The following is a 17,500-nucleotide window of genomic DNA, read 5'->3' as shown; positions in this document are numbered from 1 at the left end:
TTCAGCGTTAGTCCAATAAACTGACTTCCTCCTTTTTTCTTTGATTTTTTCTTTTTTCTCCTTTATATTCCACTTCTTCCCTTTTTACCCTCCACCCTTTGCTTTCACACATTTATTCACTTCCTTTGTGTTCCCTTAATTTTACTTGCATGAATTACGGTCAACTGGAATAACAGCGTTTAAATCCCCAACTACGGTCTAAATCAGTGAACATTAGACTTATTAACAGCTAATCATTTGAGAGAGAGAGAGAGAGAGAGAGAGAGAGAGAGAGAGAGAGAGAGAGAGAGAGAGCACTCTAACCAGAATTGCCAAAATTTTCTGATACTTCCCAAAATGCCGTAGTAACAATATAAAACAACTGACGTACAAAGGAATGGGACTATAATATAGTCACTCCGCGCGATACACAGTAGCCGTGAGAACGACTATTTTCTTTTATAAGAAACCTGATGGAATGTTCTAGCTTACACACACACACACACATTATTATATATATATATATATATATATATATATATATATATATATATATATATATATATATATATATATATATATATCAATAAACTATACTCATTCCCGTTACCTATCTATCAATCACAATTAAACATCCAATCCTGCCATATAATAGACAGTCCAACAGACTGCAAGTCCGCCATGTTAAACCAAATAGTCAAAAACAGAAAAACCAGTAACAGTCCAATCAGTCAAGTCTTAAGTCCAACAGTCAGTCAGTCAGTCAGTCAATGGATCATCATCATCATCGCCATCAGGAGGAGGAAGGCCGCCGGACCGTATCGTACATCTGGCAGGCGACGCGAGATGCTTCGCGGGGTCGAGTCGCCGTGGCAGCGTTGAAGTTATCTCAGTGTCCAGTTGTGGCGTGTGAAGTAAGGTCTGTCTGTCTGCGACAGTGGGAGGTTTTCTCAGTGGCCCGCAAGTAGTAGGGGAAAAAGTTTGATTTGCGAGAGTGGTGTGTGTAGTGTTTTTTTTTTCCTCATGAAAAATATGTGACCTTGGTGATATAACTATGGTTGATAATACGCTCATCGAAGGTGCCCTGAAATACCGAGATGGAAAGAAGGTATGTAGGAGTTGTAATGATAATAGCCTAGATGTTTGTAACGTGTACGACAAGATGGAAGGAATTATATCTTGCAGGGAGAGAGGGAGATTACTTTCCACATACATACTGTGTGTGTATGTATATATATATATATATATATATATATATATATATATATATATATATATATATATATATATATATATATATATGAGAGAGAGAGAGTTGTTTCACACACATATATACAAAGAGAGAGAAAGTTTCCATAATATATATATATATATATATATATATATATATATATATATATATATATATATATATATATATATATATACACGCACACACCTAGATGGAATGAAGGTATGTACGTAGAAGAGTATTAGAATAATCGTAGATGTTTATAACGGAAGGAGGATGGGGGTTGGGAGGGGAAGGAGGGGGAAAAATAAATGTGCACCGTGGGAAATTTGACAAAGTGCGCCCTGGTGCGTGACTTGTTCCACATCCCAGGTGGACGTAATTTGGTGTGTACGCATCCGGCCTGGGATTGTACTAAATTGTACTAAATCTAGAGGGACTGCACAAAATTTTACTAAAACTCGTGTTTTTTATGCTTTTTTGAGAGTGCATGAATGGTTTAGAATTGCTGCTATAAAATGAAGGCTGAACTTGTCTTAAGGTATCTGAGAAATAGTTCAACATTTAGTAAAAGGTAACTTCTATTGAGAGCGTCTGAGAGATTGTTTAAGATTTATTCAAAAGTAACCTTTTTGAGAGTACCTGAGAGATTAGCATTTATTAAGAAGTAACTTCTGTTGAGAGTGTTTGAGAGATAGTTTAACATTTATTAAAGAGTAATTTCTGTTGAGAAGATCTGAGAGATAGTTCAACATTTACTAAAAAGTAACATCTCTTAAGAGTGTCTGAGAGATAGTTTAACATGTATTAAAACGTAACTTACTGTTGAGTGCGCCTGAGAGATAATTTAACACTTATTAAAAAGTAAAAGCATTTCGTTGGTACAAGTAATTCGTGGATAAGTACAGTAATTACAGTATCCCCCAAGTGATGGCACCATATGCCCAAGCAAAGTTTTCGTTTCTATCATTGTTTTATGATAAATTTATGCACGTGCAAACTAGTACCATTAAATGCACCTAAAATACTATACCATGAATTGTGAGTCTTATCTTCGAAATTATTTTCCTTTACGTTTTTCTTATGGAATGAATGACCACTTGGACAACTTTTTTGAAGGAATCTATGAAAAAGTAAACCCACAGATTAGTTGTGTTCCAGCCATACCTTGATTAGAGTAATTAACGTGGGGTTATAACATTATAATTGTGTAATAAATGGAAAAAAAATTATGCACGTTATGTTGGTTAAAAATTTTTAAAAATTGGCCATATATACTCGTACTTGTCAGAATGTTTAGTGGTTTTACCATCCATCCACATACCTACCCATACGAATTATATATATATATATATATATATATATATATATATATATATATATATATATATATATACTCATTTTCTTGTGCATGTACACATAAATACATACATTCATTCATGTATGTATGAATGAATGTATGTATTTATGTGTACATACACAAGTAAATGAGTCTAAAATCACATATATGTAATTGCTAAAGCGAGACAAACGTAGCATCATACCGGCCTCCAAAATGCTTTTGCCCCAGATCAATCCGTAATTGCCTCAAGTGGCGATATTCTGTATTCACTTTGGGCGCACCTAATAGCGTTAATATCATTATTCGTCTTAAGATGAATTCAATTTGGCCCGGGTTAACGTCATTTCTGACAGACTCCCTCCCCTCCCCTTCCCATCTCCCACCCACTCCCCATCCCAGCATCACTGACACGAGATGAATTCGCTGGCCACACACAGGCTTTGCCAAATATTAATGAGAGTGATGCTGATGAATTCGACTAATTTGACTTCATTGGTAAGTGTATTGCTTCATATATATCTTTGGTTTTAATATACTAACGACGTTTTGCGCAGCGGCTGACGATGATTATGATAATCGAGTTGAATGTGGAGTGATCCGGTGATGCAATTTTTGATCTCGTGAAAATGGCAGCATCGCTGTTAGTAATGGCCATTATAATTTTTTTTTTATTAATAATTTTTTTTTGTTGGTGAGTAGATTGGGGGAACATTGTTTGATGCATTAATGCAGCCAAACATTGAATTAATTTCGCTCATGTTGGTGATTATTATTGTAGCTGCTGTTAGTTTTAGTGGGCATTATAGCCTAATGGGCTGGGCCTGTTCTTGGGCATTGGGTAATCTGTTTATTTAATTATTTTTTTTAATCTTACGTTTGATACTTCTACCAGTTTCTTTCCTGTATTTAAAATCTGAAAGTTGAGATACCTATATGGAGAGGGGATATCTGTTTTCAATATATAAGTATATAACATTAGGCTAAAGGAATTAAATAATTTTTTTTTTTTACAAAATTAAAGGAATTTTAAATTTATTAAAGGAATTACTTAGATTTTTTACAAGATTATAAATAGTTTACACACACATATATATTATATATTATATATACATTACAGAATTAAAGGGATGTTAAAGGAATTATAATTAATTTGTGTAAATACAGACATATATATATATATACTCGTATATATATATATATATATATATATATATATATATATATATATATATACATAATAAATACATACACATTAAGAAATGACCTTACTGAAATCCACCTAGGCTAAACGTATAATAACACACCGCTAACAGGTCCGGTAAAATAATATATAACAGGCCATCCACCCACCGCCTGCACCCAAGGGGGCTCGTTTTCAAATCTGTTTAATTTGACAGGGATACATGATACATGTATCATTAATACATTTCATTGCCAGTGAACCTGGGTCGTATTTTTTCCCTTTTTTTTTCCCTTTTTTTTTTGGCAACTGGATACATACGATTTGACCTCGAATTCTGGGATACGAAAGCTGAGAACAGCTCATAGCCTAAACTGATTCAAAATCGTTATGGTACATTTTTTGTTGTTGATGTTGTCGTCGTTGTTGTTGTTATTATTATTATTGTTATTATTATTATTAGTTTCGTTTGAAACTAATAATAATACGATTAAGATATAGGCTAAATCTCCAGTAGCTGTAGACATGTTCTCATCTCTAAGAATATAGTTTTATTTCTTTCTCTCTCTCTCTCTCCATTCAGTGAGTGTATATATGTGCATAAGAATGTCGTGCTTAGATTACAATGTCAGGCAAAGCACCTTCGGGAATTGCACCAAGGGAGCTTATTATTGCTCTTGCCTCGTCTTTCTTCCCCAAGTGAGATTTATTTTTTTTATTTTTTCATATCTTTTTCCTTTATTCTCTCTTGTCTTCTGTCTGTTTTATTCTGGGGGGGGGGGCTAAGTTTTGGGTGCGAAAATTTCGGGGTGGGGATGTTGGGGGTGTCCCATTCAAGGACGTAAAGAATATGAGATATTTACTCGCGCTCTGAGTTGCCCTATACTCTTATCAGCCTCCTCCCCTTCCCCTCCCCTCGTCCTTCCAATCCCCTCCCCTTCCCCCTTCCTCATCCCCACCCACCCACCACCTTCTCATCTTAACCAGCCAGCATCATATGCCACCTCACACCTAACCACCCCCACCAACCTCCATGCATTTTTAACCAACCCCCCTCCCCCACGCCACCACCAGAACCACTACCCCATCGCCTATGCATTTTTACCCCATCCCCCTGCTTCCCCCCCCCACTTGCATATATGCAGGTGGAGGGGGGAAAGATGAGTCGTTAGCGACTTTGTTGGGTTGTGTGAAACTTTTTAAAGGATATAAAATTGCACGAGTGGTGGTCGGTTCTCCTCTCTTGGCTGAGAGAGAGAGAGAGAGAGAGAGAGAGAGAGAGAGAGTTGCTTCTCTTCTCTTCTGAGAGAGAGAGAGAGAGAATATTATAAAATTTTCTCACGCCCTGACTCTACTACACATTATAGCCTAATCTCTCCGCGGAAGTATTACTCTTTTTGATAACTGGAATATCCTGGAAGGATGCAACCATAAGGTTTCCTTTGGGTGCAGGATACCACTTAACCTTTAAACTCTCACCCCATGGCTCCTTGGCCTTCCCCTTAATCACTAATCCTCCCTCCCCCACTCCTTTTCCTTAGAGATCATTAACCTCCCCCCCCTCCCAGGACTTCTCTATTCGTAGATATATATCTCTGAGGAAGGTGGGTTTAAAATGAGCCTAAATCCGCCTTTTTATTCAACACTATTTAGAGTATCTTAGGTCACTGTTATCTTATTGTTATCATGTTATTTGGGCTTTATTTCTTTCTGATTTTGTTATTCATTCACTGTTATTAACCCTGTAGTACTTCAAACCTGGACGTTGTGACGCCAGTTTAAGGAACCATAAATCAATCAAATCTTGTTCTTCATAACAATACCAGCCGACTCATAATCTCCTTAATATGAGACACAACTTTAATTCTCTCTCTCTCTATCTCTCTCTCTCTCTCTCTCTCTCTCTCTCTCTCTCTCTCTCTCTCATTTCGCGTAATAAGTTCTATCCTAAAATTTCTTCGGGGTGGGGGCGGTGAATTGACCCCCCCCACCATTACCCTTTTAAGGGGTCCTATTTCCTGTAGGTCAGAGTATTAAGCAGCGCCTGATGCAGTTAAGTGGGGACTTGGGGAAACTTTATGATTAGGGATCTGTCACAGGAGGCGTGGCGTTGCTTAGGGTTGGCTGCATAATTAGCAACACTGGCGTAGGCATGTGTTTGTGTCTGAGTGTCAAACAACTTTGGAATTTTGATTGTATTATTGTTAACAGAATTCAAACAGGGTAAAATATTCTTATAAATGTCCCTGTGCACAAAAATTATTGCAAAGAGATGTAGGCTATGTGTTTGTGTTTGAGTGTCAAATAATTTTGGAACTTTGGCTACCGTATATTATTGTTATCAGAATTCAAACAAGGTAAAACATTCTTATAAATGTCCCTGTGCACAAAATTATTGCAAAGAGATGTATAGCCTATATGTTTGTGTCAGAGTGACAAATAATTGGGAAGAGATGGTTGCATTACTGTTACCAGAGCTCAAAAATGGGTTAATATTCTTATAAAAGAAAATTATAAATGTCCCTGAGAGGCAATTAATTTTGAAATTTTGGTTGCATTATATACTGTTTCCAGAGTTCAAAAAGGGTAAAATATTCATAGGAAAGAAGATTACAAATGTCCCTGTGCGCCGGATAGTAATTGCAAAGAGATGTTTTGATGGTTGCATTATTGCTATCAGAATTCAAAAATGGTAAATCATTCTTATGAAAGTAACTTATAAATGTGCCTGAGTTACAAATAATCATAAAGAGTTGGTTATATTATTGTTGCCAGAATTTCAAATGGGTAAAATATTCTTTTGAAAGAAACTTATAAATGTCCCTGAACACCGGATAGGCTAATTGTGAAGAGTTGGTGATGTTATTGTTATCAGAATTCAACAAGTGAAAAATGCGCCGAAGTTTCTTCACGCAGTCGAGTTTTCTGTACAGCGTATAATCAAGGCCACCGAAAATAGATCTATCTTTCTGTGGTCTCTGCATAATGCTGTATGAGCCGCGGCCCATGAAACTTTAACTACGGCCCGGTGGTGGCATGGCCTATATCGTTGCCAGAAGCACGATTATGGCTAACTTTAACCTTAACTAAAATAAAAATTACTGAGGCTAGATCAACATTTCGATTTTCAGCCCTCTAGCCTCAGTAGTTTTTAAGATCTGAGGGCGGACAGAAAAAAGTGTGGACGGACAGGCAAAGCCGGCACAGTAGTTTTCTTTTCAGAAAACTAAAAAGGGTAAAATATCCTTCTAAAAGAAACTTATAAATGTGTCTCTGGCAGATAGTTGTAAAGAGATGGTTATGTTTTTGTTATTATAATTGAAAATAGGTTAAAAAAATTATATAAAAGAAACATGGAATGTCTCCTCATTCATGAGAAGAACAAGTTTTATTCATGTGGAAAAAGACCACAGAAAGAAGATATTAATGAATATGCCTAGATCAAGGTAAATCATCAAAAAGGTAGATTTACACTTATAAAGGTTTTAATTCAATCGTATTAACGAAATCTGTATGGATGACGTAATCTCAACGCGGATTACAATATTTCAGTCAACCGTCATAAGAAATTTTCAAGTTTATTTTAGCTCTCCGTGACCTTGAGGTGATTAGATCAATAATAGCTGTGACCACTACAAGGCTGTGAAACACTGAACCAAGAAGGATTAATATCCGTGGACGCCTGGTTCATCTGATACTTTATTTTTTGTTTTGTTTTTTATTTTAACGTACTGCTGAGTACGGAACCCTGCTGTAAGATTCTCGAAACCTTTTCATTTTTATAGAGAGTTGCTTTCTCAGAAAATTCCAGGTAAGAGGTTTTTATTTTCTCTGGCTTGGGACAGGTGCGGATTTTTTTTATGTCTGTTGTTTTTCATCTGTAGGATAGATATCCTTTCGCCCGAATAGACAGCCTGTTAGTTTTTTTTTTTTTTTTTTTTTTTTTTTACCAAAATCGGTTTTGTCCTTAAAATACTTGGTTAGCCTATTTGTGTAGACGTTTTATACGAGTTACCTTCTGGGATCGTCCTCACCAAATGTATGACTATATAAACCCACTAAGCCTTAACAAATAGCATAGATTACTGCCATAGGCTATATATTTTATATACATACATACATATATATATATATATATATATGTATATAGACTTATTTTCAGGGATTATCTTTTTATTTAAACTTTGAATCAGTCTATACTTCTTTTTCTCTTCAGACAAGCTTCTTAGGAATAGGCAAGCTTCTCTTGAATAAAAAAAAGAAAATTATTCCTGAGAAGCTTGCCTGACGATAGAAAGAAGTATAGACTGATTCCAAGTCTAAAGAAAAAGATAGCCTCCAAATAATGCCATATATATACATAGGCTATATACATACACACATTATATGTATGTATATATATATATATATATATATACACATTATATGTATGTATATATATATATATATATATATATATATATATATATATATATATATATATATATATATATATATATATATATATATATATATATATAGGCCTATAGGCCTGTATATATACACATAGGCTATATATACGAGTATGTGTGTGTGTGTGGTTGTGTGGGTTTGTGTGTTTGTGTATAAAAAAATATTAATCAGTGTTCATACCGCCACCTCACAATCTTGCAACCTGCAATCGCCAAGCGATTCCTTGTTGCAACGAGCGAATCGCTCAACTTTTCCTGAGCAAGCGAATTCTCGTTTCGCTCCAGCACTGCTGGATAAACATCGTTGCATAGTAATCCTAGCGATGGAAATCAAAATACTCGTTCATGACATGTATTACATTTGATTATTAATTACGCTCTTATGCAAATAGACTTCGCCACTCTTGTAATAAGTAAATTTCAGCTTTAACGCGAAAGGCCCGGCGTTATATCATTGTGTTTGACTGAGGCAGTGAATTATATTAGATTAAATGCAGTGTTCGTGTACTTTATGCGAGTCGTATACGCGTAGCCTAGCCTACTCTTCGCTATTAAATGTACATAAATTAATAGGGAGCCGGGTTTTAATTCGTCGGAATCGCCTGCTCTTCAAATTTATTTGCATTATTTGGCTTGGTGGACTACTAGCGCTCTCTCTCTCTCTCTCTCTCTCTCTCTCTCTCTCTCTCTCTCTCTCTCTCTCTCACTGATTTAAAGCAAGTACACACTATCATCACATTTGCCTCTCTCTCTCTCTCTCTCTCTCTCTCTCTCTCTCTCTCTCTCTCTCTCTCTCTCTCTCTCTCTCTCTCACACAGGCTTAAAACTGATATATATACAGTCATCCCATTTACCTTTCTGGAGCTTTGGTTACACAGGGCAATTGGGTATCTTTATGAAATTAATAACATATGAGTATAGAGAGAGAGAGAGATATGAGTAAGTCCCTCTTGGGCGTCTTGAAGTCGATGGCTTTTCGAAATAATTCATTTTTGGGAGGAACCTCAGCGAGCCAACTGCCAGCTTCTCTCTCTCTCTCTCTCTCTCTCTCTCTCTCTCTCTCTCTCTCTCTCTCTCTCTCTCTCTCTGCTCCGCTCCGATCCGCTCCTTTTCCTCTCATGGTATTCCGTTAATTTTTGTGTTTGTTTTCTCAAATTGCTTTATGAATCATCCCAGGAACCTATTGACTTTTTTTTGTTGGTAAGTGATTTTTTGGACTTTCAACTGTTCACCTTTACTTGTAGGATTGGATGTTAATTGCTTATGCATATTTCTCTCTGTATCTTACACAGGCAAGCAAGCAATCAATAACTCAAACGCACGCGCGTGCTTGCTCTTTTCAGTAACATAAATGTTTTTGTAAGTGATTTTTGGACTTTCAACTTTCCTCCTTAACGGATAGAGCTGGATGTTAATTCCTTAGTGTGCATCTTTCTGACTCTGTCGTACACAAGCAAGTAAGCAGTCAGTCACACGAACGCACGCGCTTCTTGCTCGCGGACTGTTTTGCCTGACCCCACGCAAACAAAAGCAAAAAAAAAAAAAAAATTTTTTTTTCCTTTGAGTCGTGTCTTCATCATCAACATCATCGTCCTTCTGTAATGGTTGGAGTGCTTATCTTTATCTTAAGCAAGCGCGCGCGCACACACACACACGCGCGCACACACACACACACACACACGCTCGAGAATTTTGTTTTACCTGACCCAACGCAAACAAAAAATAAATAAATAAATAAATAAATTTTCCTCAGTCGTGTCTCCGTCAACATCATCCAGTTAATTGCTTATCCTTCTTTCTGTCTTTATCTTACACAAGGAAGCACTCAATCACACATACGCGCATGCGCAACCTCGCAAAATTTGCCTGATAGCACGTAAACAGAAGCAAAAAAAAAAAAAACTATAAAAAAACCCTATTCCTCTGAGTCGTGTCTTCATCATCATCCTTCCATAATGGTTGGAGTGCTTTAAGAAATTCGATGGCTGTCTGCCTCGGGGGTTCGGGAGATTATTTTGCGCACGGTTTCCTCAGCCGCCAAAAGATGGCGTGGATGTGTCCTTATTCCGAGGGGGGCCGCGTCCCTTGCTATTCATTTTTTTATCTTTTTTTTCTTTTGTAATAGGCCTTCGATTTGGTCGTACTCTCTCTTTTTTTTTTTAGTTCATTCGTTGAGTAGGCTACTTGTTTTTCATTTTTTTGGTTTTTCTTTTTTGATATTTTGTGATAGGACTTCGATTTGGCTATTCTCTCTTTTATTTAATTTATTGGTTCTGTAATTTAATTTAGATATCATTCAAAATGATAATATTTTTAAGGGGATGCCTGATATATTTTATAATCAAAATGTAGGCCTATATAACTTTTTTATTCCCTCTTTTTAAAATAGCCATTCGATTTGGCCGTAATCTTTCTTTTTTAGTTTGTGCCTTCAGTAGTTTGATTTGGATATTATTCAAAATTATATTTTTAAGGGGATGTCCGATGTATTTTATGGTCAAAATTTGTATAATTCTCGATTTGGTAAATATGGATAGATAGATAGATAGATAGATAGGAGATAGATAAATAGAGAAGAATGAGGAAGACACATTCAGACTGACAAATAGACCAGGGAGCGAAAGAATAGTTATAAAGATCAAATATATAACTATTTATAAAGAATAATTATATAACGCCTTAATTTGTCAATATTGAAAGATAGAAAGATGTGGAGACGAATACGGAAGAGAGACAGATAGATCAAGGAGAGAAAGAATATATGGCCTATAATCAATAAATATTTAACGCCTCGATTTTGGCAGTATGGATAGAATAGACAGATACGTAGAAGAATGAGGGAGACAGACAGACAGAGAGATCCGGAAGGGCGAGGGACAGAAAAGAACGAGTAAGACATACAGACAGACAGACGGGGAGAGCTTTTCAATTTAAAACCGGCGTTAGGCCTGACCATGGCCCAATGCACGAGCCTAATGCAGTTGCGTATGGTAATAGATAAGTCCTAATCCCCCCCGAGGGGAGGAGGGAGGTGGGAGGAGAGGTAGGCGGGAGGGGGAGAGGTAGGACGGAGGGGGATAGGGAGATGGGGGTTAGGGAGGAGGAGACCTCTGAAACGGTATACATTGTCTCTGGATAATTTTTTTTTTGTCTCTTATTCTTCTTGGATTATAAGGAAAGGTTTTTAATCTGAGGAGACAGTGAATGGCCTCTGCGGGCCACTGGTTTTTAGGATTACTTATCGCGATTTTCTTTCCATTATCTTGATTCATGTTTTTCTTCTGTTGTTTGTTCTCGCGTGATCAGATGGCGGTTAGTACTGACAGATGACGTAAATGTGAATATCCAGTGCATGAGTGTATTCATGTTGCATACTTATATATACGCTTAAATACGTGTTCAGCATGTATGAACTAGCTATGAGCTAGCTTGTCCGTGGATTGATGAATCAGTTTAGATAATTTAATTATATAGATTACTGTGCATTCAAAAAACCTGCAGACATGCTACATAGGCCTGCTGTACATGTGTACAATCTTACATAAGCATTTAATACAACGAACTGCTTATTGTAGCCTACATATGCAAACCCTTCCATAAGCATTTAAGACGTACGGTAATAAACTTATAAATGCCTACTGCATAAATTTCAGTTCATGTAGGCTAACATAAATGTTTTAATTACACATGCTTGTCAAAATACTCTGGACTGAACCGTTTCATCCACTTCTAGACAATTTCCTTATTAAATATTTTTGATGTCTTAAAAATTCGTAAACTTTATAATAAACAATACTATACATTCCTATTGATAGACATCAAAGTTCCTTGCTAATATCAGTTCTGCCTGGTTTTTGGTAGGATAAGAAATTAGTCTTCTACTATCAGTTGCAAATATCGAAAGAACTAGCTAAGCAAGTTTGGTTACCTTTCCCACGGGGCCCATCCGTTAGGTTGTAGGAAAGCTATAATTATAGATACATACTACATACATGCATATATATATATATATATATATATATATATATATATATATATATATATGTGTGTGTGTGTGTGTGTGTGTAATTTCTCTGGGGAATATATGTACATACTGTACATACATACGTACATACACAGTATATATATATATAATATATATATATATATATATATATATATATATATATATATATATATATATATATATATATATATGTGTGTGTGTGTGTGTGTGTGTGTGTATGTATGTATGTATGTGTATATATATATATATATATATATATATATATATATATATATATATATATATATATATATATATATATATATATATATATATATATATATGTATATATATGTATATATAGTGCATGTATATTCCCCAGAGCAATTGCTGCTGCTTCTGAGGACACGAACAAAACAGTCGACCCGTTTTGCAAGCGCGTTGCAAGAATGACCAAGGGGGACCCGATTTGAGGGGATATGGGATGCAACAACCGACCAATGTTAGCTTACTTTTTTTTCCCCTCCCCATCGATACATTGCAGTGGAATGGTCGATCCCCTTCAATATACAGGAGTAGGAGCTGTGTGTAGTAGTTGTTTCCACTGCGTTCTCTCTCTCTCTCTCTCTCTCTCTCTCTCTCTCTCTCTCTCTCTCTCTCTCTCTCTCTCTCCGAGTGTGTACCTGTAAGGTATTCCAATTTTTTGTGTGTGTGTGTGTGTGTGTACCTGTAAGGTATTCCAGCTTCTCTCTCTCTCTCTCTCTCTCTCTCTCTCTCTCTCTCTCTCTCTCTCTCTCTCTCTCTCTGTTTATGTGTACCTGTAAGGTATTCCAATTGCATTGTTTCCTGTTCGGATTTCTGAGTTATTCTGAGGAGATTAATATTCTGGGATTTCTGTAATCTTGGATTTATGTGGGGTTAATGTTGAGGTTTGGCTTTTTAGTTTTCTGTAAAAGGAAACTATTGTGCCGGCTTTGTCTGTTCGTCCGCACTTTTTTCTGTCCGCACTTTTTCTGTCCGCCCTCAGATCTTAAAAACTGCCGAGGCTGGAGGGCTGCAAATTGGTATGTTGATCATCCACCCTCCAATCATCAAACATACCAAATTGCAGCCCTCTAGCCTCAGTTTTTTTTTTTAAGGTAAAAGTTGGCCATAATCGTGCGTCTAGCAACGATTTAGGACAGGTCACCACCGGGCCGTGGTTAAAGTTTCATGGGCCACGGCTCATACAGCATAAGCCTATACCGAGACCACCGAAACATAGGTATATTTTTGGTGGCCTTGATTATATGCTGTACAGAAAACTCGACTGCGCCAAAGAAACTTCAGCGCATTTTTTACTTGTTTTCACTTTCCTCCGGATTGTTGCTCTTTCTGAATACCCTGCTATGACTGTTTTGTTTGAGATTTTTTTTTTTTTTGCATATGCTGGATCTGTCTGTTTCGTAGTATGTCTGTTATTCTTTGGTATTTATAGGATATTGTCGTTCAGTCGTTATATATTATGTTTTTGTTAGTTTCTTTGTATCTGTTTATCTATCCATCTATCTAGGCCTATATGAAATACATGTATAAATATATAATATATATATATATATATATATATATATATATATATATATATATAGAGAGAGAGAGAGAGAGAGAGAGAGAGAGAGAGAGAGAGAGAGAGAGAGAGAGAGAGAGTTACGTAAACCATCTACTGTATATTTATAGATGTAGCGCATGACGATCGAAGTGAAGTCATGAAGAGGCACAATATTTTCATTATTCATGAATTTTCCTTCATTGTTAAGGCAGACTGCGTGCCGCATATATTATTAAATCATTTATTTGAAGCTGGCCAGGTTGTCTTACTACTGTACAAGGAAATGAAGGAGTCTCTGAATCGTTTTACCTATAATGTAAGACTACCGTACAAAGTTCTGGACATGGTGTGGTCTTAATCTTTGCTGGTAACCTAACGCTAAACCATTGGTTCATTTAGTAAATAAATCGTTCAGATTTCTGCGTCAGGGTATTTAATATGGTCTTGCTGTAAGAAAATGGAATCTTTGAATCACCTAAAGTAGGACTACAAAGTTCTGGACATGGTGTAACCTAGTCTTAATCTTAGCTGGCAGCCTTACGCTGTCCAACTGAATAACTTCCATAAATAAAAGACGAAAGGTTAAAATCCTCTAAACTGCTGCGTCAGGCTATTTATGCCTCTTGAAACAATATCTGCGAGGCTATTATTAGAGTGCCTCGTTCTTTCTCTTCTATTTCTATTTCCGTCCTCAAACCGTCATTGTTGTTGTCGTCGTCATCGTCATTACCGCTGTTGTTGTTCCTATCTCGGGCCAGGCGTCGAGTTCTGGCAATTCCATCCTGCACGAAATCTGACCTGCTTTAGACCTGCTCGGGTTGCTGCTGTCAGGTCTTGAGGAGGCAGACAGACAGACAGACCTGCTCTTCTTTGCAATGACCCTGACCACAGATTGAGTCTACTGCAGGAAGTTCTTGAGGAGACAGACAGAAAGACATAAAGACAGAGAATCAGCCACACAGACTCTTCTTTGAAGTGACCCTAACCACAGATCGGGTCTACTGCAGTAAGCTCTTGAGGAGACAGCCAGACAGACTCGTCTTTGCAGTGACCCTGACCACAGATGGATGCAATTACCCTGGGTTATTTTACATTTCACTGGGCAGTGATTTCCTTAGAGAGAGAGAGAGAGAGAGATGAATTTCTTGAGCCATTTGATGACCCTCTTGTTCGTTCAGTCAATACCAACCACTATCAGGATTCTGGTGGGCACTGAAGCATTACGACGGAGCTGCCTTTGTGTGTGTGTGTCTGCGCGCGCGCGCGCCTTTTGTACCCTTGGAGTCTGTAGTCGAATTTATATTGTGTATCATGTCGGCGTTGCTTTGAGAGCTGGTCGGGATAGCAGAAAACAGGGCATGTGTGTGTGTGTGTGCATGTATGTTTGTATATATGTGTTTGTGCTTTCAGTACTAGCTGAAATCATGAGCTGATGAAATGATGTTGTTTTGTGCATGCAGGCCCTTGGCATACTGATAATTCTCCTTCACATTATTTTAACAGGGTATGGGAAGTGTTTGTGTATGTCTACGTGTATGTGTGTGTTTGTTTGTGCTCTCAGTACCAGCTGAAATCATGAGCTGATGAAATCTTGTTGCTCTGTGCATGCAGGTCCTTGACATAGCTTAATAATAAAACTCCTTCATATTGTTAATGTAATAATAATTATTGTAATAATAATTCTCCGTCATATTATTACTGGTTTTATCAAAGTTTCACCACTTATGTCCATTTGATGTACAACCTAATGAACAATGTACGGTAGGCTAATTGTTTATCGATGAAGTCGTAATATTAGCCTGTACACTGAGGCTGTCTGAAAGAGTTGACAGGAGTTCTGGCTCAAATGCTTTTTAATTTTTGTTTTTAGGTTTTTTCTTTGTGCGTGTGTTTGGAGAGAGAGAGAGAGAGAGAGAGAGAGAGAGAGAGAGAGAGAGAGAGAGAGAAAAGTTTTGAAGGCTCTTAATAAAGAGTTGGGGATTTGAAAAGAATTTCGAAACATGGGCCTGCATATTATAATTACGCATACGTGAGTCATTTGTATGGTAGGAGTTATTCATTAATATCGCCCTGTTTTTAAAACAAACTGTCTACGTATGTATATGTTTTTATATATATATATATAATATATATATATATATATATATATATATATATATATATATATATATATATATATATATATATATATATATATATATATATATATACACATACACATATAGGCTATATGATAATGTATATATAGCCTATAAATATTATGTGTGTCTATGTGTAATGTATGTTATCTGTATAATATCTTCAGTGACTGTGGACGCTGAGAACTTATTTAGGTACCTCATTCGAAATGAGAAACTTCATAACCTTTGGTCATTGCAATAACTCCTTCTTCTTATAAGCGAAAATCACAGTCTTTGCTTAACCGCTGCCCCTGTGTATTAAATCACGCATTTGCATATAATGCAGGTGGTATTCGCTGTATGGGACATAGTTGTATGATTTCAGTGCGTTCAGGGAGGAGGAGATATTGTTTAATAAACTCGTGTTTATTTTGTTCAGTTTATTGAAGGCATTTCGTATAAGGATTTCCAATATAGTCACTTTTCAAAAGTGTATTCTAACCAGCCTAATTTAACACACACTCTGGGGGTCTAGCCCTTCTGTTAAGTAATTTACATAACAGACACTCTGGAGGTCTAGCCTTTCTGATAAGTAACGTAACAGACACTCTGGGGTCTAGCCTTTCTGATAAGTAACTTAACAGACACTCTGAGGGTCTAGCCTTTCTGATAAGTAACTTAACAGACACTCTGAGGTCTAGCCTTCTGATAAGTAACTTAACAGACACTCTGGGGTCTAGCCTTTCTGGTAAGTAACTTAACAGACACTCTGAGGGTCTAGCCTTTATAAGTAACTTAACAGACACTCTAGGGGTTAACAGACACTCTGGGGGTCTAGCCTTTCTGATAAGTAACTTAATAGACACTCTGAGGGTCTAGCCTTTCTGATAAGTAACTTAACAGACACTCTGGGGGTCTAGCCTTTCTGATAAGTAACTTAACAGACACTCCGGGGTCTAGCCTTTTTGATGAGTAACTTAACAGACACTCTGGGGGTCTAGCCTTTCTGATAAGTAATTTACAGACAGTCTAGGGGTCTAGCCCTTCTGATAAGTAATTTAACAGACACTCCAGGGATTAATAGTTAACCCCCTGAGGGTCTAGCCTTTCTGATAAGTAACTTAACAGACACTCTGAGGGTCTACCTTTCCTGATAAGTAATTTAAAAGACACTCTGAGGGTCTGCCCTTTCTGATAAATAACAAAGACCCTATACTACAGACTACACTTTTAATACCGGTACATTTTTATCTATTTATTAATTTATTTTTTTCTCTTTTAATAAGTGAGATCTCTTCTTTTAAATATTTCCCTTTACCTCCTTTTATTTCTTCCTAATTAACACCATATACTTTGAACTCCGTAGGGGGTGCAGTGCCGTCAGTGCACCTCATGAGGTGCACTGTAGGCATTATTACTCAAGGTTATTTGCAGTGTGCCTTCGGCCCCTAGCTGCAACTTCTTTCGTTCCTGTGACTGTACCTTCTTTCATATTCTCTTTCTTCCATCTTACTTTCCACCCTCTCTTAACAATTGATTCATAGTGCAACTGCGAGGTTTTTCTCCTGTTACGCCTTTCAAACCTTTTACTGTCAATTTCCATTCCAGTGCTGAATGACCTTAT

General features: G+C 36.8%; 1 protein-coding gene across 1 annotated transcript in view; it reads left to right on the top strand.

The window, feature by feature from the left end:
* The first annotated feature begins 870 nt into the window (after positions 1-870).
* Positions 871-17,500, top strand: part of LOC136839225 (mucin-5AC-like) — a 288,209-nt gene continuing 271,579 nt past the window's right edge. The window contains exon 1 of the mRNA XM_067104966.1: positions 871-1,087. Within this exon, the coding sequence (XP_066961067.1) occupies positions 1,034-1,087 (54 nt within the window). The 5' untranslated portion in view covers positions 871-1,033. The remainder of the gene's footprint in view (positions 1,088-17,500) is intronic.

Source organism: Macrobrachium rosenbergii, chromosome 6 (genome assembly GCF_040412425.1).
Source record: "Macrobrachium rosenbergii isolate ZJJX-2024 chromosome 6, ASM4041242v1, whole genome shotgun sequence".
Taxonomy (NCBI): Eukaryota; Metazoa; Arthropoda; class Malacostraca; order Decapoda; family Palaemonidae; genus Macrobrachium; species Macrobrachium rosenbergii.
This window is presented reverse-complemented; position numbering and strand designations above follow the sequence as displayed.